The 10,499-nt window shown below is 43.1% G+C and overlaps 1 protein-coding gene across 3 annotated transcripts in view; it reads right to left on the bottom strand.

The window, feature by feature from the left end:
• Window positions 1–930: 930 nt before the first annotated feature.
• The window catches only part of ALG9 (ALG9 alpha-1,2-mannosyltransferase), a 579,895-nt gene continuing 570,326 nt past the window's right edge, over window positions 931–10,499 (bottom strand). For 2 of the 3 annotated variants that reach the window (XM_063943251.1, XM_063943256.1), the window contains exon 16: window positions 931–1,958. In XM_063943251.1, the coding sequence (XP_063799321.1) occupies window positions 1,924–1,958 (35 nt within the window). In that variant the 3' untranslated portion in view covers window positions 931–1,923. The remainder of the gene's footprint in view (window positions 1,959–10,499) is intronic. The other variant, XM_063943252.1, reaches the window with a different exon arrangement.

Here is a 10,499-nt window from a genome sequence, read left to right as displayed (position 1 = left end):
AATTACAGCTGCATCCAATGCAATGCAGAGTTGTGGACTATCTTGTGGCAATAAAACAAACAACTCTTCATGACAAACTTGATGATAGATATGGCTGAAAAGCACAGAAGTGATATAGAGATCAAAAATGATTGGAAACAGTTATTGTCACCACTTGTTACTTTTGGTGCTGATATTACTATATTACTTTACGTTAAAGTTATTTGGCTGCATCATGTACATCGATTTCATGAAAATAAACATGTGACAGCTGTCCCCGAAGCTGGACATACCAGACTCTTTCCATGTGACCTAGGAGAACTACATAACAATGATAAAAGCAAAAGTGCAACATAAAAAGCTCTGTCCTTGTGTCTAAACACGTTGGTGGTGGAGCATAGGAGATACTTTCAACCATGAAATCCAGTTGATATTGGACTGTAGCTCAGTCTTTACCATCTTGGGACTTCCATCAGTGTATCATGTGATAAGCCTATTTAAACTGACTTGGGGTACACATATATCCTCTCAGCAGGGGAGGTTTATATATTACGTTTTATTATGTTTGATGTTTCAATAAGTGTACAAAGGCAATTCACCATCTGAGGAAGTATACACCTGTCATTGTTATCTGGCACATATATTTATCAAGAATATAAAGACAGAACATTACTAAATTACATTATTAAAGTAATAATTTCATTTTTCAGTCCAGCAGTTGTAGTTAAATAATTTCCTAATTTATTTTGCAGGCACAAAAAATAACACGTCAATCTGTCAAGGATACCATATTCATCTTTATCAGATAGAGACATCTTCCCTTTGCAAGACAAGTCCAGGCAGCATGATATGTTTGGTCAATCAAATTTTTAATAATCACCTTATATCATTAAATATTCAATACATTAAAAAAGTTTAATATGCCAAACAAATTGTCATAATGATTCATGTATATAAAAGATAACAATATGCCACACATTAGTATAATGATAGAAGATAAAAATTAGTAATAACAACAACAACAACAACAACAACAACAAAGACACAATACAGTATATAATTTCCTAGCTGATGCAGAATAATGCAGAAACATGGTCCATTTCCCTAATATACAGTAGGCCTCCAGGAATAGGACAGTTTAATAAGCTGGGAAAACACTAGACAACATTTTAAATGAATTTGCTGCGAATGTCCACTCGTTACATCAAATTTATTTTATTCAACCCCGAGGAAGTCAGTGTCCACACCGGTGGAGCAGGATAAAATGTGTTGGATGTTTGTTTGGTTCAGACTACGGCAACAGATCTTGTTGTCCCAATGTTTGGTATCTTATCAGATAAGCCATCTTGTTTTTTATATATTGTACAATTTTAATTGGCATAAGAATTTAATTAAATATATGTGATATGAGGTGTGCTGTGATAATTTCTTTCCATCTTTTCATCTGAGTATTGGAGATATTTCTGGAGGCAGTGGAAAGAACACGTGACCCCTAAAAAATCTGATTCAGATAAGGTCTATATAACAATTATTTAGTACGAGGCCAATTTACCTATTACTTTCATATATATATATATATATATATATATATATATTGTTTACATGGTTTTATGGTTTGTAGGTGTGTGTGTGTGTGTGTGTGTGTGTGTGTGTACATATGTACATACATATACACACACACCACCTTGATTGAGATGATAAAGGTTGACTAGTGGGGTCACCTTTAGCTTTGCATGGTGAGTGTGTGCTGCTGACCCATTACTACCCAAGGAACTGGTATTACAGAAAACAGAAAATCACACATACAAAAAATTGACACAACAGAAACATAGAAAGCACAATAAACTTATTGTAGAATTGGTGCAGACATTTTGGGTAATAACTTCCACGGGTTATATATTCCAGCCACGAAAGGTACCAGGTGAAGCAGACGGAATGGGCACACTACGTAGAATTACCCTGGGTGGAATAGATCAGCCCTAGAAAAGATGACACAAAATGGGTGGTTGCAGCACCTAATACTCGGAGTAGGGTCCCTCCATAACCTTCAGATTCTATGTATTTTTCATCCCATCTACGAGCGTACCAGGTAAGGCAGCTGTGTGGGGCACACAACTACGAAGGTTACACTGTGGGAGATAAGCCATACTAGGACCAGAGCCATATATGGGAAAAATGACACGTGTGTGGCAGTATGATATACACTGTAAGAATAGATCCTGCCCACAGAGGATGCACTTCAGTGGAAGTATAGCACACATGTATAGCATACAGTGGGGTGAAAGTACATGGTAAAAAGCAGTGAACAGCAAATACAGCAACAATGATGGGAGTTTGGGCACAGTCTGTGGTGGGGCCCCGTACTGCCTGGTGGAGGTGGCAGCATCAGCAAAGGACAGGCATTGTGACAGAGTGAAACAGCGTCCAAAATTAATTAGTATCGAACAACAATTTACAGATGGAGCTTTCCTCATCATTGCAGTTTCTCCACCTAACACGGAGTATTAGTCACGCCTAAGCGATAGCTCAGGTTGTTCAGTTGTTGCACAGATAGGCGCATTGAGGTATGACTACATACGCAGCATGCAATACATATCTTCACCACTAATGATCCAGTACTGTAGAGCGAATAGCGGTGGATTGATCTACAATCTCTTGCAAATGGTCAGTGACAGATGTAATGTTACTGTATACTGTACAGACAGACCAGTGGTCAGACGGAGAGAGTCAATTAAAAAAAAAGAAACCAATAAATCAATCAATAAAATTAGTGTAAACAGATGGAAGCTGTCAAAGTCAGAAAAATATCATGCTACACGTTGCCATATATTCACCTCATGCGCGTGCCTGCTGCACGTGCACATTCTCTCCCGTGCGTGCGGATATACGCAGCCGCGTGATGGCGCCTCGGCCATGCGCTCGAGCGCGTGGTATGTGCATTTACGGTAGAGTTTGTGTGCGTCTAGCGGGCGACTCAATCGTTTAATAATAAAACCAAATAGTATGTTTTATAGATAATGTTCCCCTTAATAATGACTGTAAGTTTGGTTAATGTAAATGGTCGCTGGACAGAGGAATTCCTCTTTGTATGGTACGAAGGGTCAGACAGGGTTTGAACAGCTGTGTCTGGTACCTAACTAAAGAACATTTTAATAGCAACAATCCGGTGTTGGTTAGGTAAAGATTAATCGCTCCTGCGTATAGTTATGGCCATTAGTAGATTCTGGACATTTCATATATTTGCGATTCATTACCCATGCGGCGGGAATCTTCAGATTCCCTCCCACTTGAGCAGTTTGATATAGTCACAGCCCACCTGTTCAAACTAACCTATGACCTTTTGTTATGATACGAGGAGACATTCCTGTGTCCAATGAACAATGAGATTATAGGTCCCTTTGTAGTATACTGTACTCAGTGTATATAAGATCAGCCAGCCTGGGCAGCTCTCTCTCACTCCACAAACGGTTTTCATATTGACTAACTCGGAGCTGGTACCAGGCTGCGCAGCGATCGTTCCCAGTGTGTGTAAGTAATTCTCTGCAAACCAACTTATTCTCTGTGTGTATTGGCCATTCCCTTTCTCTCTGTTATAGTATAAGATTTTAACGTTATTGTATATTTCTGTCTAGATAATCTGTTAGAATTATATGTTAGTCTGTAGTGTATGACTTGTGAACTGTTTTACCTTTTTCGATATAACTTAAAAGCTTGTTAGTAAAGGTGTTGGATCCTTAGCACGGTATCGTGTGTTCATTACATTGCAGTGGGTAATAGGAGCGTCTCAATCGCTCAAACAGCTTTAGTGTTAATCAGGTTAAGCAGCGTTATATCGCTACAGTGTTTCAGTACAAGGTTTACAGTATAAGAGTATCCTTTCTGTGTGTTACATTCAAGGTTTACTGATTGTCATCTTGTGAGCGTCTGCGCCGCTCGTGATCTCCTCGTGGTCTCGAGTGTCCGCTACGCTGGTAGCGTAGCATTACGGTAGTCGCTCGCCTATAGCGTGCTCGACACCACGCATTAAGCTGTGGGCGAGCATATGAGGTGAAAGAGTGTGTATATATATATATATAAGTTTCTAATTTTTGGGGTTTGAACCAAGGAAATCATCGAGTTCTCGTGAAGGTACATACGTGTAAGTGACTGCATGGTGGCTTGGGAGGTATCCCTTGTTAAACATTTAAAAAAGAGCATTAGAGTATAGCAGACCAGGAGGTCTACTGTAGCGCAGACCAGGAGGTCCAAACAGACCAGGAGGTCCAGGTACAGCAGACTAAGAAGTCCGCTATAGATAAAAAGTAAAGGAGCACAACACCAGGAAGGGTTGGTGCGGTACCCATCTAGGCCATTAAGCTCAGGCTGAAGGAATTCGCAGCCACAATTTTCGATTCCACTGGTCGCTCCGCACATAAGATTAGTTGCTTATGTGCAGAACGATTGTACCGCACGTAATTGTGTGCATTAGTTAGTAACTTGACCCAGTACCATTTGCTTACGCTAGAGGAGTCATAAACGCTATTTGTACATTCTAACGTGATTTGTGTAATTTTTTATTTTAAGGGAAGTTCGCTAGTCACTTGGGAACTATCCAACAACCAATAGTTACTGGAAAGGGTTAAGTGCTCTTCGGATCGCACCCACATGTTCCAGTAAATAGAGGTTCAGGTCGCAGGGGCCCTAGGTCGAGTACGCCAGTGCTAGAGCAGTGTGTGGGCGTACTGGTCGACGTGGGCGAGTGAGTGGAGTACTCGGTAAACTGCCACCGCCGGCCTACCCCGGACATCTTGGTTTTTGTAAGGGTTCGCTGAAGACCCTGATTTGAAGTTCAGAGGTAGTGAAAGCAACACCTGCAAAGATGGGGGCCAGTTGTTCAGGTAGGGGGCGATCAACCTCGGTTCGGGTTGATTCAGTAAACCGACCAATCGGGTCGGCAAGGTATGTAATGTGTGAGAAATACGGTTCACACACAAAAGTTTTGTGCGATGAATGGGAAAGAATGACTGTGCACGATGGGGAAAAGTTCCCACGGGTAGGCAGTTTTAGTCCCGAGGTATTACAGAATCTAAGGAGAAGGATATGTCTCATTAAATCTGCAAAGAGACGGATCAAACATTATGATTATTTACAGTTATGGCAACAGGAAGGTGAAATACAAAGAGGATTGGCTCAAGCGGGTGGATCTAACCCTATCAGAAAACTGATAGCCACTGCGCCACCACCACCATACATAACGGGAGAGAAGGTGGTTGCAGAGAATGGCACACTGGTGAATGATAAACATGCACTTAGTAATTGTATAAATGTTAAGCCTAATGTAACCAAGATTGTTGATGCAAATGTTAACCCGTGCAAGCTGTACCCTGTTTAAACTTTCCCCAGGATTGTGACCAAGAGGATGAACCAACAACAATATCGGCACTTTCTCTAGCAGCCACCATAGCAGAAACAACAGTGGGCACGGCCCAACCCGTAAGATTAGTATCAAAGGCCCCTAGTGGAGGGACAGGTGAGATCGTATCAGCTGGTAAGTACGGCACCATACAATATACTGAAACCATTTCCCCACATGCTGTAGAATCTACTCAGAATGATGTTATTGGACTTAATCCCGTTAGGGTAATTGCAGTGCCAAATGGAAAAAATGACACTTCAGGAGTCACTCCTCTCAGACACATTGCCATGCACTGCCCCTTTACCCGAATGGAATTAAGAACAATGGTGTCTGAATTCCCTGATCCTAGGAAAGATCTAGTTGCAAGCCAGGAATACATTAGAGAGCTAGGAAATACTGTAGAGCCCAATAACAAAGACTGGCAGATATTGCTGAGGGCATGTTTACCCTCCAATGTCGACTCAGCAAAATTTTTAGCTGACTGTAAATTAGATGAGGATGTACCCCTTACAGATGTGTACAACCAAGATAATGTAAAGAGAATAAATTTACAGTTAAAAGAGTATTTTCCAGCTGTTGTCAGATTGAACAAAATTTTCTCCATCAAACAGAAAGAGGGAGAAATAGCAGCTGATTATTTTCATCGGGCACTACAGGATATGGCTAAGTATACAGGCATAGAAGACATTAAGACAAATGTGAATCATAGAGAAGTAGCAGTATCTGTGTTAATGGATGGTTTAAAGGAAGTATTGAGGACAAGGGTACAGACCACCCAACCATGTTGGCGAGGTCGGTCGGTGGCTACTTTGAGAAAGGCCGCTGTTGATCATGATCGGAATATCACCAGACACAGGGAGTCGCAGAGTGATAAGTTAATGGCCGTAAGTATACAGGCCCTGACTACCAGGCAACCTCTGTATAAATCTCCGACCCCTGTGGGTAAGTCAAATGTGGTAACTTGTTATTACTGTCATAAAGAGGGACACTATGCACAAGACTGTAGATCAAAGAATGCACAAAAATCATATCAACCCCCTAGACAACGACATGACACACGAAATTGGGATCAAGGACCGCAGAGACGGAGTTATGAGCCACACGCAGGGGAAACAAAAAGGTATCCCCCAAAAAGAGACTGGCAAGTCACTGATAGATCCCATTTACCCCCTTCACAGGTAATAGCTGCCAGCGCAATGCAGGGAAGCCACCACGCACCATAGGGGCGGGGCCACACCTGTAATCTGCAGCCAGTGAAATTAATTGCGAACCTTGGAAGTAAACCCGAGGTCACAATTGATGTAGCTGGTAAATCTCTAAATTTCCTTGTAGATACGGGGGCGGCCAAGTCAGTGATAAATTCGACCGTGGGCATGAGAACCACTGGTAAAACAATTCCAGCCATGGGAGTAACAGGAGTAGTACAGCACTAGCCTTTAAGCAAACCTGCAGAGATTACGATAGGGCCTTTGCATACCAAGCATTCTTTCCTGCTGGCTGCATCGGCTCCGACTAATCTCTTAGGGAGAGATTTACTGTGCAAAATGGGATGCGTCATATACTGTACTCCTGAAGGTGTGTTCTTGGATATACCCGAAAACCACGCTCAGGAAGCGCAGGATATGCTAGACTCCCCAACAAGATTAATGTCACACACTGTTGTTGTAAATAGGTGTCCGTCAAAGGTAGAGGAAATGATTTCCCAGATACCGGAATCACTTTGGACCAAGGATGGACAAGACACTGGATTGATGGCAAACGTAGCCCCAGTAGTTGTACAAGTAAAAGATGGTAGGATAGCTCCAAAAATCCCACAATATCCTCTGAAGCCAGAGGTGGAGTTAGGAGTTTTCCCTGTAATAGAGCGCTTGCTACAACAGGGCATTCTGGTAAGGACGTCCAGCACTGCAAATAGTCCCATCTTCCCTGTTAAAAAGAGTGGGGGGAGGGGTTACCGATTAGTGCAGGATCTAAGAGGGATCAACAAAATAGTTGAGAGTCAATTCCCCGTAGTGCCAAATCCAGCTGTCATTCTAATGCAAATCCCTCCCACTGCCAAATTTTTCACTGTGATTGACCTCTGTTCCGCTTTCTTCTCGGTACCTCTGCACCCTGACAGTCAATACTGATTTGCATTCACATAAAGAGGAGTTCAATATACATGGACTCGCTTACCACAAGGTTTCATAGACAGTCCAAGTATTTTCTCACAAGCTCTGCATGATTGTTTACAGTCTTTCCAACCAGAGAGTGGAGCAGTATTGATCCAGTACGTGGACGATTTACTACTGTGTTCAGATTCACTGGAAGCGTCCCTGAGAGATACGAAACAGCTCCTGTTTCATCTTTCAGACACAGGACACAAGGTTTCCAAAGACAAGTTACAATTATGCCAGACCCGTGTGAAGTATTTGGGACACTGTCTAACACAAGGACTGAGACACCTTACCGCTGATAGAATTCAAGCAATTCGTGACATGACCCTGCCACAAACCCAGCAACCCAGCAACAGATTAGAACGTTTTTAGGAATGTGTGGGTATTGCCGTAACTGGATCCCAGGTTTTTCCATACTGGCCTTACCTTTGCAGGAGATGGTCTCATCTTGTTGTATATATGTCTCATCAAGCAAACCTGATCGGATTTCGCACACAGACGAATCTGAGATGGCATTTGAGAGACTTAAACAGTGCCTAACGCAGGCACCAGCATTAGGTATGCCAGACTATGGGAAACCCTTTGAGCTGTACGGAACAGAGAGTGCTGGGTGCGCAGCAGGTGTCTTAACCCAGAAGCATGGTGATGCCAGCAGGCCGGTAGCTTACTACAGCGCTCAGCTAGATACGGTAGCGCGATCCCTCCCCACGTGCTTGCGAAGTGTTGCAGCGATAGCATTGCTAGTCACAAAAAGCGAAGATGTAGTGCTAGGACACAACCTCACAATTCATACACCACATGCAGTGTTAGCCTTACTGAATTCTGCCCAAACCAGACACGTCTCATCAGCGCGGTTTACAAGGTGGGAATTGGCATTGATGGCCCCCGTAAACATCACCATAAGGAGATGCAGCGCATTAAATCCTGCAACGTATCTCCCATGTGTGCCTGGACAGGCACAAAGGGTGGAGTATTAGAGTGATGGTGAAGGAGGATTTAATACAGGGGATGACATGCATGATTGTATGGAATATTTGACCCACAATTTCACGGCAAGGCCTGACATCAGTGACAACCCACTGGAAGATGTAGATTTTACTTTCTACACTGACGGTAGTTGTCACAGACAGACGGACTCGGGAGACTTGTGTACTGGATACGCAGTCGTAGATGACCAAGGTACCATAGAAGCAGAACCGCTAGGCCCACCTCACTCAGCACAAGTTGCTGAACTGGTTGCCCTAACCAGAGCATGTGAATTGGCTAAGGGCAAGTCAGCCAATATTTACACAGATTCTAGGTACGCATTCGGAGTAGTCCATGATTTCGGAGCCCTATGGCGCCTCAGAAATTTCATGACGGCAGCTGGCACACCCGTAGCGCATGCAGCCCACATTAAAAGACTTCTAACAGCGATACAGGAACCCGACAGAGTGGCTGTTATCAAGTGTAAAGCTCACACATATAGCCAAGACCCGGTATCACTTGGTAACAGCCGAGCAGACGAAGCTGCTAAATCAGCAGCTGGTAACCCCATACAAACAGATAGTACACGACTGATGGTATTTAATACTGTAAACACACAGAAATTGTGTGAAATGCAAAATTTGTGTTCCCCACAGGAAAAGGCAGTCTGGAGGTCAAAAGGATATGGCCAGGAGTCCTCAGGACTCTGGACAGATGGACATGGTAAACCAGTGGCACCCAGAGCATACCTTCCAAGTCTAGCGGAAGCAGCACACGGGCTGACTCATTTAGGCAAAGAAGGGATGTGTAAGCTAGTAAGAGCTTATTGGTGCGCCCCAGGATTTTCTTCCCACGCGGGTAAAAGAGCGATGACATGTCTCACCTGCTTGAGGAAGAATATCGGAAAGGCAATACCGACAGAGCCATCCCATATCCCTCCGACAGATGGTCCTTTTCAGGTAATACAGATTGATTTCATACAATTGCCACCTTGTAGAAATTTAAAGTATGTTTTGGTCTGTATTGATGTGTTCTCAAATTGGGTTGAAGCATTTCCTGCGGCCACAAATACCGCTGTATTTACTGCAAAGAAAATTGTGCAGGAATTTGTGTGTAGGTACGGTATCCCTAGAATAATTGAAAGTGATAGGGGTACCCATTTCACAGGTGAAGTCTTTCAAACAATGTGTAAGTTGATGGGAATTAATAGTAAGCTGCATACTCCGTACTGCCCCCAGGCGAGCGCGAAGGTGGAAAGAGTAAACAGCACTATTAAAAATAAATTGAGCAAGGTAATGACTGAAACAGGACTGTTATGGCCGGAAGCTTTGCCAATTGTATTATACAGCATCAGAACCACCCCCAGGTCCCCTCTTAATCTGTCTCCCTTTGAAATTCTGTTTGGTCGACAACCCCATGTTATGATTAACCCCCAGGATGATTTGAAATGTAACAATGAAGTAACCGTAAAGTACTTGGTTAAGATGAGTAAGCAATTGAGGAATCAGAATGATAATCTAAAGTTGGTGATTCCTGATTTGCCAGACAGTAATTGTCATGACATTGAACCTGGGGATTATGTAATGATACGGAATTTTCTACGCTCAGGTTGCCTTATTGACAGATGGGAAGGACCATATCAAGTCTTATTGACCAGCACAACTGCTTTGAAGGTTGCCGAGAGAGAGACTTGGGTCCATTCGTCTCATTGTAAAAAGGTCACTGACCCAGAGAGGTCCCGTGATAAAGAACAGACGGTAGAGGTTGTATCACTAGAGTGTCTGTTCAGGGAGGATTGAGACGACACCTGAGCGCTGAGAATAATAAGACCGGAAGCTTGTCGAGCCAGATTTCTTTTTCCCATTTGTTATTTTCTCCAGCTCCCACCTCCCTCCTATTTCCTTTCCCCCTTCTTAGTTTTCTCCTTTTACTCCTCTAAGATGGACTTGCCCCAAGAGACTGTGATCCGGATTTTCCTGTTGACCCTGATGTTGACCAGAGCA

The sequence above is a fragment of the Pseudophryne corroboree genome, chromosome 10, assembly GCF_028390025.1.
Source record: "Pseudophryne corroboree isolate aPseCor3 chromosome 10, aPseCor3.hap2, whole genome shotgun sequence".
Lineage (NCBI taxonomy): Eukaryota > Metazoa > Chordata > Amphibia > Anura > Myobatrachidae > Pseudophryne > Pseudophryne corroboree.
This window is presented reverse-complemented; position numbering and strand designations above follow the sequence as displayed.